This window comes from Chrysochloris asiatica, unplaced genomic scaffold (assembly GCF_000296735.1).
Source record: "Chrysochloris asiatica unplaced genomic scaffold, ChrAsi1.0 scaffold00140, whole genome shotgun sequence".
NCBI classification, from domain to species: domain Eukaryota; kingdom Metazoa; phylum Chordata; class Mammalia; order Afrosoricida; family Chrysochloridae; genus Chrysochloris; species Chrysochloris asiatica.
In genome coordinates, this window is record NW_006408658.1 from 3,520,670 (window position 1) to 3,539,343 (window position 18,674).

An 18,674-nucleotide genomic window follows, 5' to 3' on the forward strand; every position below is an offset into this window, starting at 1 on the left:
AAAGATTTACACCCTCGGAAACCCTGTACAGGGTCGCTATGGGTCGGAACCGACTCGACGGCACTTAACAACAACAACAATGTTAGTTTGAACTGCAAGATCTGTGTTTCAAACTCACCAGCTGCTCCTCGGGAACCATATACAGGATGACTATGAGTCAGCGCTGACTCAACAGCACTTAACAACAACGATGATGGGGATCACTACATCTCAACTGCCAAACCACAGAGAATGCTGACCCATTCAAGTGGACATAAAGCCTTAACTCTCACAAACATCCTTAATGTTATCCTCCATCCAGTCTTGTTGGTAAGTACTGTCGAGTTGGTTCTGACTCAAAGCGACCCTATACAGGGTTTTGGAAGTGACTGGTGAGTTTTAAACACTGACCCTGTAGGTAGCAGTCTAATGCTTACCCTATAGCGCCACACCAAGACTTCCTGTCCTATCTTGGATAAGCTTTATATTAACTAACACCAAGTCCCAGATGAAAGCATCAGCATGAAAGATACCATAGAGCCCTGTCCTATGTCACAAGAAATAACTTTCATACATCAAATGCACCACTCAGGTGTAATCTTAGAATTTCTTTCAACTTAATCAATCTCTTCTCTTCTCCTACCTAACTTCCCTGTGTGGCACTGTAGCATAAAACACTGGACTGCTAACCACAAGATCAATGGTTCTAATTGACCAGCCATTCCTAGGAAACCATATACAAGGTTGTTATGGGACAGAAGCGACTTTACAAAACTTAACATCAAAAAACAAACTTCCATTGATTTTTTTGGTGTAAATTTAGATGATCCTGTCCCAGCAAGCTTTCCCTGTCAATAGCCACACTACGTACTGTTTCTAGGTACTTGCATGGTACTATGCATTATTCAATCAGAATAACTACCATGACATTATTGTTGTTGGTAAATACTGTCAAGTCAGCTCCTGCTCATAGTGACCCTGTTTAGGGTTTCCAAGGAACATCTGGTGGATTTGAACTGTATAATAAGCAGTATGCAATCCAGTGCTTATTATACAGCACTGCACCAGGTTTCCAACTAGTTTAATTTTATTTTACTCATCTTTATTATTTACTAAACTGAAGACATTAAGAGGACAGAAATCAAGTCTACATATTTCATTGTTATATCCCAGTGCCTGTTACCATGTTCAATAATTACATAAATAAATGAGTGAAGAGAAGTACATAATCAATAAACCTGAACATATAATAGTGTTGCAACAACAGTTGATTTGTGTTTCTTATCCTATCATTCACCAGCCTCTCCTCAATCCTCACCTTCACAGACTAATTATACATAGTGGGGCTCCTACACTTAAACTCAGAAATAGGAACTCTGAAAGAACATGAAAATTTGTTTCCCATATTTAAATATTCCTTAATTAGGTATAGACTTCCACCAACAAAATCAGCGAATCCACAATCACAAACCACCTATTTAAGATGGTCTGGAAGGAGGAATTAGATTTGAGAAGTTAGTTGCACCTTTCTCAGTACGCTTCAAAGTTTTAGCTACAGTAAAAGGTTCTTTGCTTTGTATTTCTACTCTTTATAGAATCTTCCCATCTGTAACTACACGTTATCTTTAATCTACTAATACTGTCTCTATGTAAAATTTTGCTACAGATAATTAAAAACATTTGCAGCAGTACATTGACAAGGAATGTCAGAAGTTCAAGCCAGATTCAGATGAAGATGTTCAACGAAAATTATCATTGCTGATGTTAGATGAATCTTGGCTTCAAAGCAGAGACTATCAGAAAAAGGTTTATCTGTGTTTTAGTATCTGTGCAAAGGCTTTCAACTGCATGGATTATGACAAGTAATGGATAACACTGTGGAGAATTCATATTCTGGAACACTTAATTGTGCTCATGAGAAACCTGTATATAGAACAAAAGGCAATCATTCAAACAGAGCAAGGGGACACTGGCCAATTTAAAATCAGGAAAGATGTTTGCCTTGATTATATTCTTTCACCATACTTATTCAATCTGTATGTTGAGTAAATAATCCAAGAAGATGGACTATATGAAGAACATGGCATCAATATTTGAGGAAGACTCAATAACAACCTGTGACTTGCAGATGATACAACTTTGCTTGCATGAAGCAAAGAAAACTTAAAATATTTACTGATGAAGATCCAAGACCACAGTCTTCAGTATGGTTTGCATCTCAATATAAAGAAAACAAAAAATTCTCACCAATGGACCAATAAATAACATCATGACTAATGGAGAAAAGATGGAATTTGTCAATTAGTTCATTTTGTTTGGATCCACCATCAACTTTTATGGAAGCAACAGTCAAGAAATCAAATGACGTATTACATTAAGCAAATGTTGCTCAAGACCTTTTGAAGTGTTAAAGAGTAAAGTTGTCAGTCTGAGGACTACAGTGTACCTGACAAAAACTGTGGTATTTTCAATTGTCTAATATGCGTGTGAAATTTGGACAATGAATAAGGATGATCAGTAAAAAACTGATGAATTTGCATTGTGATGTTAGAGAAGACTTCTGAAAGTGCCATAGACTACCAGAAGAACAAACTAATCTGTTTTGGAAGAAGTACAACAGAATGCTCCTCAGAAGCCACGATGGCCAGACTTCATCTCTCATATTATCACGATTGACCTATCGCTGAAGAAGTACATCAACAGCAACAAGAAGGTTAAGGTTACTGCATTGACACATCCATGCACAGATTCCCCCAGTATTAAACACAGTAATATCTTCATCATGAACACTAGTAATCTATGTCTTGTTCTTATTTTTCTTTTTGTATTGAATGTGTCCATGTGACAATTGCCCCTTTACCAATTTTAAAAACAAAAGTGTCCATTATTGGTTCATGTGTCACAGAACCAATAGAAGTAATAGTCCTCCTACATTCAGTATAGGTACTTCTCCATAGTGGAGTGGGAGGAGTAGTAGATATATTAGTGATTGCTTTCCAAAATACCCCAAATATCATAAGACACTACTCACAAATGCACTCACATATATAAATGTCTGCTTATACACATTGCTGTTGTTAAGTGCCGTCAAGTCATTCTGGCTCATAGCGAACCTATGTAAAGTTTCTGAGGAGTGGCTAGTGAGTTTCAACTACCAACCATGCAATTCAAACCAACATGACTGTCCAGTGCTTTTCCTATAGCACCACACCAGAACTCTGCTTATACACATTAAGGGACATAAAGGCTCTGAGGTCATCTATCAGATATCAGTCTCCAGATGGTTATTCCCAGTATGGTATTCCTAAGTCTGTCAAAACCAATGTTGTCGTTGTTGTTGTTAGGTGCCATAGAGTCGGTATTGACCCACAGCGACCTTATGCAGAGCAGAACAAAACACTGCCCGATCCTAGGCCAACCTCACTACTGTTGCCACACTTGAGTCCATCGTTGCTGCCATTTGCCCAATCCATCTCATTGGGGGTCTTTCTCTTTTTCTCTGACCCTTCACCTTACCAAACATGATATTCTTCTCCAGAGACTGGTCCCTCCTGACAACATGTCCAAAGTATGAGAGATAAGTTTAGCCATCTTGGCCTCTAAGGAGCACTCTGGCTGCGCTTCTTCCAAAACAGATCTATCTGTTCTTTTGGCAGCCCATGGCACTTAGTGAAACCAATACATTCTCTTTAAATTTTTTTGCATGTGAAAGTTTAGAAATCTTGACCTCCAAGACTTAGGGGTGGACCTGTTGTTGTTGTTAAGTGCCTTCAAGTAAGTTCTGACCCACAGCGACCCTGTACAGAGTTTCCGAGGGTGTAAATCTTTATGGGAGTCGAAAGCTTGCTTTTTCTCCCGCAGAGCAGCTGGTAGTTTCAAACCGCTGACCTTAAGGTTTGCAGCCCAATTCGTAACTACTACGCTACCAGAGCTCCTGTAAGGAGCCCATAATTCATTTCCTAAGAGATACTCTGTTTACACAGGAATTCTGCCCATGAGCATTACTTCTAAAATCTATACCCAAATCTGAACTTGGCCTTTCATATTTCCTGGTGCACAGCATCTCCCCACCTCCTTCTTTTCTCTTTACCAGCTCTACTTACCTCATTGGGTTTATACTGCCCTCCTACCACCATCAATTTATTATGCTTGGAGATTCTGGTCCTGGAACAGTTTTGCAAAGACAGTGTTATAAGCAGCGAATACAGAAACAGAGCAGTCAAAAGATGGATGAAAGGAGTTAGAATATCAGTCTCAAAGTAAGGAAGGATAGAGTAAGGGACAAAAGAAACAAACTATAGGAAACAACAAAACAGAGCCTGAGGAAGTGATGTTCACCCTTAGTCTTTTTAGGAACAAGTTAGTCAGGAGGGCCTGTGAGCCAAGGGAAACTATGGACTCCAGGTCTCAAGGTCACAAGTCTTAGTGTATGATAAAAACAAATTCAAACACAGTAACACTTCCACAGCTTAGGGATCTACATTTTCTCTCTTACTGACATAGGAATTTTGGAATCCAAGAGTTTAGGACACTTGAGTCGCACTAGGATCTTGATGCAGCTTTATCAGCAACTTGATAAATAATCCCTGGCAGGAATCAAATCTACTGTGTCCCTGGCCCAGTGTAGAACTCCTCAAATTCCTATATAGAGACTGTTTCGTCTTCTACTGAATTTTTAGCAGAGCTTAATTCACAGTGAGTGCTCAGTAAATGTCTGTTGAATTGAAGTCATCCCCACCTGACGTTAGATAGCAAAACCCTGATGACATTGTATCTACGGCTGCATCTCCCCACATTTGATTAAATTTCTCTTTTCAGATATTTTCTTCACTGTCGAATCTTGCTTGAAAGTTCTTTCTCTGTTCCTTGAGTGGTGAATCATCATTCACTTTGTACTGAGTCCTTTGTTTAAAGCACAGGCTATTAATCTATCTGTGTGGGGGAATTCACTAGCACAAAGTACGTGTAATTCTGAAAATTATTGCTGGTCTAACACTTCCAGCAGGAAAATTGCCTTCACATAATCGCCCATCACTTTAATAACGGAGTCTAGTTTCAGGATATTTTGATGGTCAAAAATAGTGAATATAATCCTTGTTCCCCTTCTTCCTTTATGCTCTCATAAAGTATTTCCCTCCTCTGGAATTCAGTTTCCACATTTGTGAAATGGTAGAAATATACTGGAAATTTTTATTTCAAAGATCCTTGAGAAATAAGTGGGGATAAAAACTATAAGCCTATTGTGGAGAACGTACATATTTGTACATAACTTTCCAAAACCCCCCTCTACATCACATTGCATTATAATTCCAGGCAGATTCCTAATAGGTAAAAGAGGAATTTCATTCAGTAATTGAAACTCATTTGTTGCAATTATTTTAGTCTGAAAATCTTTATTGAGTGTGCTAGGAATTTTACATGAGTTGGAAATAGAATAATAAACAAGGCTGACACTGTCCTAATTTTCAATGGCCAGATGATAGGATGGACATTAAAAAGCTAATTAAGCAAGAAACCACTTTACTAAAGTGATACATGATAGAGATAAAAGCACATTGTGCAATAGAAATGCATAGAAAAAGATAATTAATCTAGCATGCAGAAGCAAAGATAGAATATTTGAGGAAGAACATTTAATTGAAAACTGCCTGTAAACAGCAGTTTACCAAGCAAAGAAGTATAAAGAGCATCACATGAAGAAGCAACAAGGAGAAATTCAAAGCATTCGAGAAGCTGAAACTAGGAATTTATGGCAGGAACAATGTCTTAATCCATTAGGTAGTATCAGTCTCCCATGTGAAGTCACTTTCTCCAACTTCTAGAAAATATACAGTTAATCTCATCACAAATCTTGAGATATTTTTCCAGGTGAGTGAAGTGGAGAGACAGGTAAGTCAAGGGTATAAGAATAGTAATGGTTGAAATAATGGATGTTATGGAATGAATTGCGTTCCTACAAAAATATGTATTAAAAGTCCTACACTCTAACCCATTAGGAAACAGTTTTCTTTGTTTTGTTAATAAAACAGTATTATGTAAGGTGTATCAGTCTCTTTTAAGACAAAAAAAAAAAAAAAAAAAAGATTGAGCAATCAACAAAGCAAGCACACAGAGATGGGGGGATGTAGAACCACAAGATGATCCCCAAGGAACAACGAGACAAGAAACTTCTTAAACTGAGAGAAAATCAATTTCTCTTTGCTAATGTCATCTAATAGTATTGTGTTTTGTTATAGCAAAACAATGGATTATGACAATGGATTGTAAAATCTAAGCTGGATAGAGAATGAAGGAAAGAAAACGGAGAGATAACCACATGGAAGGAGGGGTTTCTGATATAGTTTTAATACGCATGATTCTCATACTAGGACTCTTGTCAAAAGCCAAGTATTTTCAGAGGGCTGCGTATAACAAAACGTATAAATCTGTTTCTTCCCTAAAAGAGCTCACAACATAGATCAATAAGTAAATAAAGCACTAACAACATTTTTATTAGCAGCATGAAATATAGAATCATTTCATTCTTCCTATCCCTCCTCCCTTTCCTTTGAGTAGGAACCTTCAAATTATTAAGAGTTACAGCTTTATTTTGTCTTTCTGAATTATGTAAAATTTTGACAAGTTAATTTTACATAAACTTCTCCTTTGCTATTCCTTCACACTCATTACATTTTCTTCAAAGAGAAAAGGAGAATAAATTTCTCCTGGATCTGCTTGGTCTTGACTCCATAAACAATAGGATTTAGAGCAGGAGGGATAGCCACATAGAGGTTGGCAAACAGGATGAGCACATGTCTAGGAACACTGTGTCCAAAGCGATGAGCAAGGATGGAGAAAAAGGCAGGGGTATAAAACATAAGGATAACACAGACATGGGATCCACAGGTACTAAGGGCCTTTTGACGGGCACCTTGGGATGAGAGCTGAAAAACAGCACGAAGGATGAAGGTGTAGGAAATAGCAATAAAGATCACATCTGAGATGACAATCGTGACTAGTACAGAAAACCCATACCAAATGTTGATGGAAATATCAGCAGAGGAAAGTCGAGCAACCCCTATATGTTCACAGTATGTGTGTGGGATGACCCTTGTCCTACAAAAGGGCAACCGTTTTACCAGAAAAATAGCTGGAACAATGATAGAAAAACTCCTCACAACGATGCCCACCACAAGTTTGATGATCACCCGCGGTGTCAGGATGGCACTATATCTCAAGGGGAAGCAGATGGCCACATAGCGATCAAATGCCATAGCCAACAGTATCGCAGAGTCTACTGCAGAGCTGAAGTGGAGAAAGAATATCTGGGTGAGACAACCAGAGAAGGTTATTTCCTGTTCTCCAAGCCAGAAGTTATTGAGAAGTTTGGGCACCGTGGCAGTGGACAACATGAGGTCTGTGGTGGCCAGCATAGAGAGGAAAAAAAACATAGGCTCATGAAGGCTGTGTTCAACCACAATGAGGTAGAGGAGGGTGCAGTTCCCCATGATAGCCACAACATAGATGACACAAAAGGGAATCCCAATCCAGATGTGAATCTTCTCCAGGCCAGGTATGCCAACAAGGATAAAGGAACTAGGGTTGTAGCAGCTCGAGTTGTACATGTCTTCTTTAGTCTGAGATCCACTGGGTCATGATTCCTGAGAATAAAGCCAACCGTCAATATGGCTATTTAAACCAACAATTCCATGTGGTGCTGAAAGTGAGTGGGAATTGCAACTGCAATATCTAGTGTTCTTTAAAAAGACTGCATATCCTGGCACCTATATAATTGATCAGCCATTGGTCCTTCTCTTTTCTATGGATCTCACGCCATATTTACGTATATACTACATCTTTTCATATTTACTAATAAACTGTATGGAATGGTTATGTTGGAAGGTCAAAATAGACAAAGGTCAACAATTACATTTTATGAATCCTAAATAATTATATCCCTTCCTCAATGTATGTTATATAGGATAGGTCCTAGTTCAAAAGGAAAAACGTAAAGAGAAAATGAAAAGGAAGAGAGCAAAAGAGAAAAAGAAAGAGGACTAGAATAATAAAAATTATTTAAAATATTAAGTGGCAAAAACTATGTTTCAAACAGTTAGATACATTAAACTGAAGACATTGGATAAAACTGGGAGAAAAGATAAAAAGTATCTGCCTTGAGCATAATGCTCTTTTAAGAGCAATCTATACAGGATCTATGGAGGCCTGATGTGGCACTGTAGGATAAAGCACTGAACAGCAAGGTCAATTTTGAACTACAAGGTCGGCAGTTATAAACCAGCTGCTCCATAGAAACCCTATACAGGGTCTCTATGAGTCAGTATCTTGCAAGAACAGTGACTTGTTCATTCCAAATACCTTTTTAAAACACCATAAAATATGACTATACACATGGATCTCACCAGATGGAATACACAGAAATCAAATTGATTACATCTATGGAAAGAGACCTTGCAAAACCTCCATACCATCAGTTAAAACAAGGGAAGGCAGACTGTAGAACAGACCATCAATTGCGTATATGCAAATTCAGGTTGAAGCTGAAGAAAATTACAAGTCCACAAGAGCCAAAATATGACCTTGAACATATCTCATCTGAATTTAGAGATCATCTGAAGAACAGATTTAATGAATTAAACACTAATGACCGAAGACAAAATGAGTTGTGGGACGACATCAAGAACATCATACCAGAAGAAAGCCAAAGGTCATTAAGAAGACATGAAAAGAAGAAAAAGATCAAACTGGATGTCAGAAGAGACTGAAAATTACTCTCCTGCATAGAAATGCTAAAGCAAATAGAAGAAATGAGGAAATAAAAGAGCTGAAGAGAAAATTTCATAGGGCAACTCAAGAAAACTAGGTCAAGTATGGTAATGTGCAAAGACATGGAGTTAGAAAATCAAAAGGATAGAACATGCTCAACATTTCTAAAACTAAGGGAACTCAAGAAAAAATTCAAGGCTCACCTTGAAATCGAGAAGGAATCTTGGGCAAAGTATTGAATGATGCAGAAAGCATCAAAAGATGAAAGGAATATAAAGAATCAGTATACCAAAAAGAAATAGTGAATGTTTAGCCATTTTAAGAGATAGCATATGATCAAGAGCCAATAACACTGAACGAAGAAACCTAAGGTGCACTGAAGGCATTGACAAAGAACAACTCTTTGGCATTTGATGGAATACAAAATGAAATCCTTCAACACACTGTTGTGACACTGGAGGCACTCACTTATATATGACAAGAAATTTGGAAGACAGCTACCTGACCAACAACTGGAAGAGATCCATATCTGTGCCTATTCCAAAGATAGGTGATGCAACGGAATGTGGAAATCATCTAATAATATCATTAAAATTGAACACAAGCAAAACTTTGCTAAATTCAAAAATGGCTGCAACAGTACATTGACAGTGAACTGCTAGAGGATTAAGTGGATTTTAGACAAAGATCAGAAGTTCAAGCAGGTGGAACAAGTGATAGCATTGCTAAAATCAGCTGGATCTTGGCTGAAAGCAAAGAATAACAAAAAGATGTTTACTTGTGCTATATTGACTATGCAAAGGCTGTGCAGATCATGACAAGCTATGGACAACATTTCAGAGAATGGATATGCCAGAACACTTAACTCTACTCATGAGGAACCTGTACCTAGACTAAGAGGCAGCTATTCAAACAGAACAAGAGAACATCGAATGGTTTAAAATTAGGAAAGATGTGTGCCAGGACTGTATTCTTTCACCATACATACTTAATCTGAGTGCTGAGCAAGTAATTCGAGAAGCTGAATTATAAGAAGTAAAACATGGCATCAGGGTAGGAGGAAGACTCATTAACAACCTGTGATATGCAGATGATACAACCTTGCTTTCTGAAAACGAAGAGGACTTAAAGTACTTACTGATGAAGATCAAGGATCACAACATTTGATATGGGTTGCACCTCAATGTAATGAAGACAAAAATCCTCATCACTAGAGCAACAAATAATATCAAGATGAATGGAGACAAGATTGAAGTTGTCAAACTTTATTTTGCTTGGGTCCACTATCAATACTCATTGAAGCAGCAGTCAAGAAATTAAATAACGAACGTATTGCAATAGGCAAATATGTTGCACAAGACCTATTTAAGGTGTTCAAGAACAAGAATCAGTTTAAGGACTAAGGTGCAACTGAGCGAAGCCATAGTATTTTCAGTAGCCTCATACGCATGTGAAAGCTGGACAATTAATTAAAAAGACCATAGAAAAACTGATGCATTTAACTTATGGTGTTGGAGGAGAATATCAAAAGTACCATGGACTGCCAATAGAACAAACAAATCTACGTTGGAAGAAGTACAGTCAGAATGCTCCTTAGAAGCCAGGATAGATAGACTTCATCTCTCATACTTAGGACATATTGTCAGGAGGGACCAACCACTGAAGAAGGACATCATGTTTGGTAAAGCGGAGGGTCAGCAAAAAAGAGGAAGAACTCCAGCAATATGTATTGACGTAGTGGCCGCAGCAAGAGTCATGAGCATAGCAACCACGGTGAGGATGGTGCAGGAGCAGACAGTGTTTCGTTATGTTGTTCATAAGGTCTCTGTGAGTAGGATCTGACTCGATTACAAAAGAGTTGAAGCCAATTTGATGGCACTTAATAACAAAAACAAATAGGATGAAACTTGAAAGATTGGGTAGGAAACCTTGGGAGCAGTGAATTTAGGTTAAAGGGGACGAAACTATTCAGAAAAAGAAGATGAGAACCGTGGCACAATTATAGAACGTAATCAATGTCCCTGAACTGTACATGTACAAACTATTGAATTATTGTATGGTCTGCTGTGTATATTCTTAATAACAACAAAATAAATTAAAAATTTTAATGAAGGGAAAAATATGCAAGTGGAAGGAAAAAGAAAGGGCAAGTTCCAGTTATTTTGTTGTGTGTGAAGTTTGGTTACACAAAAAAATGAAATATGGTTCAGATTAGGATGTATGCTTGCTGGTATATAAATATAATCGAATGAATCTACCAGAAAATAAAAAGGAAAAAGGATGCAACATTTCTCTGACTCAGGCAGAGAGCAACGGACCCAGAAGATGCTGTCTGATTTCAGTAGAAATGCTGTACATTTTGGAAGACCATTTTCCCCTAAGATTAGTAACAGAGAGGCAGCTTTAAGAGTGAGTCAGCAATTATCTCCATTATTAGGGATCTACCAGTGTGGCTTGAAGCAAGAAGTGAATCAGAGCAGATTCCCACCTACTGGGGATAAGGTAAAGAATAAGTAATTTCTTCCTCAAAGTTTTAAGCTCTGGTCTTACAGTGCTTAGATCACATCCACGAAAATCTTCAGCTTTGCACTAAATAAAGTTCACCTTTGGAGTTGGCTTTTGCTGTTAAATTCTCTAAGAATTCTAAGGTCTATTTTACGAAGTACATCAGTAAGGAAAGGAAAGGAAATTCGTATTTCTGTTAGCAGGACAGACAACATTGGAGAGGCACAGCAAAATATGGACCTTCCTTAGAACAGTTTTGGAAAACTTGGTTCTTGCCTCCCAAACAGAGTTTTAAAACTATTCAAAAAGATTTACAGAAAAGGAAAGGATTTGGTGAACAAGCTTTTTCAGCAGTTTATTTGCTGAGTTTGGCAGGGGTCAGTAGTTTTGCAGAGGGGAACAGTGAGCTGGAGCCATGTAGTTTATTGTGACTTTTCGATCAGGACTCTTCTCACAGCTTTACATAATAATCTTCCTCATTTAGGGGATAGCTTTACCATTAATAAAGCTCTTAATTATCCAAGGTGGAAAAATTACATCTACCTAGAAGAATTGTAAACACTTCCCAATGTCCAAATGCACCCTTCCATCTCATGCATGTTTAAATCATATCTCCAAGTCTAAAGCCAAATGAACTCTTATAAGCACTGGAGATAAAGCTTATAATAATACTGTTTAGCAAAAATACTCTTCATGGAATATTCTCTAAAACAACGGCAACATAATCACCTGTGGTATGAAAAGCAGATAGACACAGAAAGCCCCAACATGCCTCTCTGATTGGGCTAGCTTGTACCTCAGTCTGTGGTACACAGGTTCAATGCCCCTTTACAGGAAGCTTATCTGCTCAATATTACAGGGATGCATTTACTAGGAGAGGAAAATAGACCACTAATCATTACCTGCAAAGGGAGGTTTAAAATAATCTAATTCAAGGTCTGCTTCTTCTCACAAAACCTATTCTGACCTCACTTCTTTTAATCAAAGAATCCTTTCGCCCTAAACTACCCTGCTAGATCACTGGTCATGTTAGCTGGTGGGAAGCTGATAAATCAGTTATCACTCATCAGGATCTACCTCCTTACTGTGGAATCATGGTGCCAGAAGGAGACCTGCCTCCCAGGAACATGGACTAGAGGTCAGCCCCTAGATATTGAATAAACTCAAGGTTACATTCTTTGCTGAAATCACAGAGCCAGTATAGAGTTTTCCTCCTGCCTAAGTGACTGCAGTTTAAAACTCACCAGACTCTATCTTCTGTCTTTTGCTTTAAAGGATTGCTGGGAAGTACCTATTTATAAGGAAGCACATACAATTTTAGGCTTTAAACAATTCCAGTAACAGGTGAAATGAAAGTACTTAGATATTTCTATATGTTCCCATGAGATAGAACTCAGGTTATCTGTGGATCTAGTCCCAGAAGAGGAATGAAATGACCCATATTAACTCATTTTCCTTGAGATGGAGCGTGTCTTTGAGGTGTTAGAAGCTTGAGGAAATTGGAGAACAAGGAGGTTCAGAGCTAGACCATTCAGACACAGCCAGCTGAGGCAAAATTTTCAGAAGTCCTAGAATGTTTCTGTAAATACCATAGTCCTTGATGAGTCTACTTTCACAACTTTCCATATATAATTAAATGCTTAAATTAAAATTTTGTATAGATTTTTACTGTATTGATATTATGAATGTAATTCCTCCAAATACTTTAAAAAATATATCTCAAGAGATATCTTAGAAACACCTTCTCAAATTACATCCACAAAATAGCCATTGGAATTTAATTTATGATTGTACTGGATGAATATACCAGTATGGAAATGTTTTATATGTACATTGCATATCTGGACTCCACTAGTGTGGAACTGAAGGATAAGCACTGGGCTGCTGAGGTTAGTTGATCAAACCCACCAAAACTATATACAGGGTCACAATAAGTCAGAACCGACTCAACAGCACTTAACCACAACAACGTATTATAGATATTTTAAGTCTCCATTAATGTAATCTTTCAATTGTCTCAGTATAGGTATAACTTGAAGATATTGTGGATTCGGTTCCAAAACATCACAATAAAGCAAATATTGCAATAAAGGGGGTCACAACAATTTTTGGGTTTCTGTCCAAAGTATGAGAGATGAAATCTGACCATCCTGGCCACTAAGGAGCATTCTGGTTGTACTCTTGATTGTTCATCTGGCAGGCCATGACTGTAACTATTTGATGGTGGTGGTGGTGGTTGGGGTGGGCCAGTGGGTGGGTTTCAACTAATAACTGTAGCACAGTTCACAGCATTAAGTCATAGAAAGTGGTAATAAATACCACAGACATACCAATGATCAAAAGTGCCATGGTGAGACAATAGATAGTGTTGGACTTGATGCTAGCACAGGCCAACTTGACAATGCTCATGTGCTTAAAGTATATGGTGAAGAGCAAGGGGGCACACAGTAGGATGTTCACAGTAGGAGTGCTAAGTATTCAATAAGGATGACCAAGAGGAAAACAGAAAAAAACTACTGGCCACAAATGCCAGACCAATTTCCCCAAACACAATATCATTGAGACAACGTATAATTAACTGAATGACAAATAGCCACATAGCCATCAAAAGGCAGGGACAGATGAATAAGCACATCTTTCTTGATTTTAAACCATTCAGTTTCCCCTTGTTCTGTTCTATGTACAGCTTCCTCCTGAGCACAATTCAGTGCTCTGGAATTCCCAGCCTTCACAATGTTATCCAACGTTTGTTATGATCCACACAGTTGAGTATTTTTGCATAGTCAATAAAACGCACATCAACTTCTTTCTGGTATTCTCTATTTTCATCCACACGTCTTCTTCTGAAATCAGCTAGAATTTCTGGCAGCTCACTGTGTATACACTGCTGCAACCATTTTTAAATTATCTTCAGCAATATTTCACTTGTATGTAATACTATTGTTAGTGTTCAGTGATTTTCTCATTCTGTTGGATCACCTTTCTTTGGAATGGGCACAAATATGGATCTTTTCTGATCAATTGGCAGAGATGAGTGATTAACTGGTCTTCCTTGTAGGCCTATAGATATTATCCTATAACTAACAATGTTGTACTTGAGGATAGCTCTTAAAATGTTCTTTTTGACAATGAATGAGACACCATTCCTTTTCAATTATTGACTGTTAACATCGTAGACCAAATTACTCTAAATGGTCCATTTTTCTAGCTCAATATGATTGATACCAGTCCATTTCAGCTCACTGAAATCTAGGATAATAGCTATAAACCTACAGGAAGAACAGTTAATCAATTATTCAAAGTTATGCACCCACAATTCATATGAAAGATGAAGAAATTATAGATTTTTACCAACTTCTTTATGTGTTCCTTTTCATTTTTGATGATTTCCAACTTCCTAGATTCATACTTTGTATACTCCATAATCTCATTATTAATAGATATTTGCAATGATTGCTGCTCACTGTGAGTCATCCCAAATCAATAAATGAAGGTCCCAAAGGCTTCATTCTGTCTGTCATTAAGTTTAACTCTTCTTTGAGCAGTCAGCTCATCCCCAGAACAGCTTCTAGCACTCTATCAGACAGTGTTCCACTGCTATCCATATGATTTCTATTAGTCACTTTTCTTAGAAGTAAATCACCAGGTCTCTCTTCCTAATCTATCTAAGTCTGGAAGCTTTTCTGAAATTCATCCACCATCAGTAACACAAAATTGTTTTCTAGTAATAAAGTGTAGCTTTTAACAATTAAGATATTTTACAATTTAATGCTAATAGTTTGAAAATTAGAGTTAAATTGATGCTATTCATGAAGGCTTACATTAGCAAATATGATTCAACTATAATCAGAAAGCCTAAAGAAACAAAATGTACATGAAATAAGGTGAAAAGTTCATCAGAAACTTACCTTCCAAATGGTGCCTAAACTAGAGAGTTTAATCAATTGTATCATCTTACTTTTGAAGAGCAGGAAAGATACATAACATCCAATTAATCTCTGAGTATATGAGAAGTCTGAAAATCCTCTAGGTTTACTTTAAAAACTATAGTAACTATAGTTTGATTAACTTAAACATTTTCAAGTCCTTCTATGTGCCCTGAACTGGGTGGAATGAGAACAAATTGTTGTGTACACAATTAACGTTGTTGTTACTGGTGCCACTGAGTGGATTCCAACTTTTAGTGACCCCATGTGATAGAGTATAGTTTCCCTAAAGGGGTTTCTAGACTGTAATTTTTAACTTGAAGGGAGAAGAGATCTTTCTCCAGGAGCTCCTGGTATGTTTGAACTAACAACCTTAAAGTTAGCACTCCAGCAATTAACTGTTCGGCCATCAGAGTCGTTTGAGTATGAGAATTATGGTAGTGAAATAGATATGGCAGCTTGAACTATTGTTACAGAAATGAGGATTGCTGTTGTTAAGTCCCTAGAGTCGGTTCTGACCCATAGACACCCAGTACAAGATTTAGGAGGAGTGACTAATGAGTTCAAACTCACCAGCTGTTCCTCAGACACAACAGCACTTAACAATAACAGCCACAGGGATCACTACATCCCAATGCCAAATCACTGACAATCCTGACCCACTCAAGTTGACATAAACCCTTAACTCTCACATAGATCCTCAATGATTTCCTCTGTCCAGTCTTGTTAGTAAGTGCTGTCGAGTTGGTTCTGATTCCTGTTGTTGTTGTTGTTGTTAAGTACCGTGGAGTCAGTTCTGACTCACAGTGACCCTGCACAAGGTTTCTGAGGCTGCAAATCTTTATGGGAGCAGAAAGCCTCATCTTTCTCCCATGTATCAGCTGGTAGTTTCAAACTGCCCACCTTGAGGTAGCAGCCCAATTCGTAACCACTATGCTGCCAGAGCTCCTTCCTCATAGCCACCCTATAAAGGGTTTTGGAAGTGACTGGTGAGTTTTTAACACCAACCCTGTACTTAGCAGTCCAGTGCTTACCCTATAGTACCATACCAGGACTCACTGTACAATCTTGGATAAGCTTTATATTCGCTAACACCCAATCCCAGATGAAGAAAGCATCAGTATGAAAGATACCATGCAGCCCTCTCCTATGTCAAAAGAGATCACTTTCGTCCATCAAATGCACCACTCAGGGCCTGGGAGTACTCTTGTTTAAAATTCTCCAGCCATGTGTAATCTTAGAACTTATTTAAGCTTAGTCCATCTTTTCCCTTCTCCTACCTAACTTTCCTGTGTGGCACTGTAGGATAAAGCATTGGACTGCTAACCACAAGACCGATGGTTCAAACTAACCAGCCTCTCCTTGGAAACCCTATACAAGGTTGCTATGGTTGGAGCAAACTTGACATCAACAAAACTAACTTCCATTTACTCTTTTGGTGTAAGTTTAGATGATGCTGTTCCCAGCAAGTTTTCTCAGCCAATATCCATACTCGGTACAGTTTCTAGGTACTTTCATGGTAGTTTACATTATTCAATCAGAATAATCACCGCACCATTGCTATTGTTGTTAAATACCATCAAGTCAGTTCCAACTCATAGTGACCTTGTATAGGGTTTCCAAGGAACATCTGGTGGATTTGAAACACCAGCCTGACAGTTTGCAATCCAGTGCTTATTATACAGCACCATACCAGGTCTCCAACTAGTTTAATTTAATTTTATTTATCTTTAAAATTTACCATATCATAAACATTGTTGTTGTTGTTGTCAGGTGCCATCGAGTCAGAACCGACTCATAGCGACCCCATGCACAGCCGAACAAAACAATGTCCAATCCTGGGCCAACCTCACTACTGCCGCCACATTTGACGCCATCAATGATGTCACCTGGTGTCATAAACATTAAGAGGACAAAAATGAAGACTACATATTTCATTGTTGTGGTCCTAGAACAAACAGTGCCTGGTACAGTGCTCAATAACTACTTATTGAATAAGTGATTGAAGGGAAGTGTATAATCAATAGACTTGAACATCCAACAGTGTTGTGGCTACAGTTGATTTGTGTTTCTTATCGTATCATTCACCAACCTCTCCCCAATCTTGCACCCTCACAGACTAACATAACAGTACATGGTGTGCTCCTACACTTAGACTCTGGAAAATAGGAAATTTGAAAGAAAATTAAAATATGTTTCCCATATTTAAATATCCCTTAATTAGATATAGACTTCCACCAACAAAATCAGAGAATCCACAGTCACCTCCCACCCATTTACAATTATCTGAAAGGAGCAATTAGATGTGAGAAGTTAGTTGCCCATTTCTCAGTACCCTTCAAAGTTTTAGATAGAGTAAAAGGTTTTTGCTTTGCATTTCTACTCTTTATAGAATCTTCTCATTTGTAACTAATTACACATTATCTTTAATCTACTAATGCTGTCTCTACCTTTGATTATAGGCCCTTTATCTGTGAACAGGATTTTGTCTTTAGTAGATAGTCTCCTCCCTTCTTTATTGATCCCCACATGATTTCTGAGCATTTTTTTCCTCTCCTCAAAGTAGAGGTGTTACAACGGAATGCAAAAATCATTGGATAATATCATTAATATCACATGCAAGCAAAATTTTACTAAAGATAATTCAAAAACACTTGCAGCAGTACAGGAGCTGTCAGAATTTCAAGCCAGATTCAATTGAGGATGTTGAATGAGGGATATCATTGCTGACATTAGATTGGACTTGGCCTGAAAGCAGAGATTATCAGAAAAATGTTTACCTGGGCTTTGTTGCCTATACAAGTGTTTTCAATTGTGCGGGTCATGACAAATTATGGACAACATTGTAGAGAATGAATATTCTGGAACACTTAATTGTGCTCATCAGGAATCTGTACATAAAACAATCATTCAAACAGAACAAGGGGACACTGGATGGTTTAAAATCAGGAACGATGTGTGCCAGAGTTGTATTACCATATTTATTCAATCTGTATGCTGAACAAATAATCCAAGAAGATGGATTATAGGAAGCAGAATATGATATCAGGAATGAAGGAAGACTTATTAACAACCTGCAACATACAGATGATACAAACTTGCTTGCTTAAAGCAAAGAGGACTTAAAAATATTTACTGATAAGATTAAAGACCACAGCTTCAGTATGTGTTGAATTTCAACATATAGAAAACTGAAAATTCTCACCATTGGACTAATAAATAGCATAATAACTAATGGAGAAAATATTGAAGTTGTCAAAGACTTCATTGTGTTTGGATCCACCATCAACATTCGTGAAAGCAACCGTCAAGAAATCAAATGTCATATTACATTAGACAAAAGCTGCTTTAGACCTCTTTGAGTTTTTAAAGAATAAAGATGTCAGTTGTAGGACTAAATTGTACCTGACACAAGCTTTGGTATTGTCAATTGCATCATATATATGTGAAATACGGACAATGAATAAGGAAGACCAGAGAAGAACTCATGAATTTGCATTG

At 37.7% G+C, this 18,674-nt stretch overlaps 1 protein-coding gene across 1 annotated transcript; it reads right to left on the bottom strand.

Moving 5' to 3' along the window:
• Positions 1 to 6,644: 6,644 nt before the first annotated feature.
• LOC102836993 (olfactory receptor 52H1-like) lies at positions 6,645 to 7,583 on the bottom strand. The gene has a single exon (XM_006870325.1). The coding sequence runs from the start codon at positions 7,581 to 7,583 to the stop codon at positions 6,645 to 6,647; it is 939 nt and encodes a 312-aa protein (XP_006870387.1).
• Between the last annotated feature and the right edge of the window lie 11,091 nt (positions 7,584 to 18,674).

Bases quoted from the DNA above. Each gene is read 5' to 3' on its own strand.
- LOC102836993 (XM_006870325.1), bottom strand. From the start codon at position 7,583: ATGTACAACTCGAGCTGCTACAACCCTAGTTCCTTTATCCTTGTTGGC.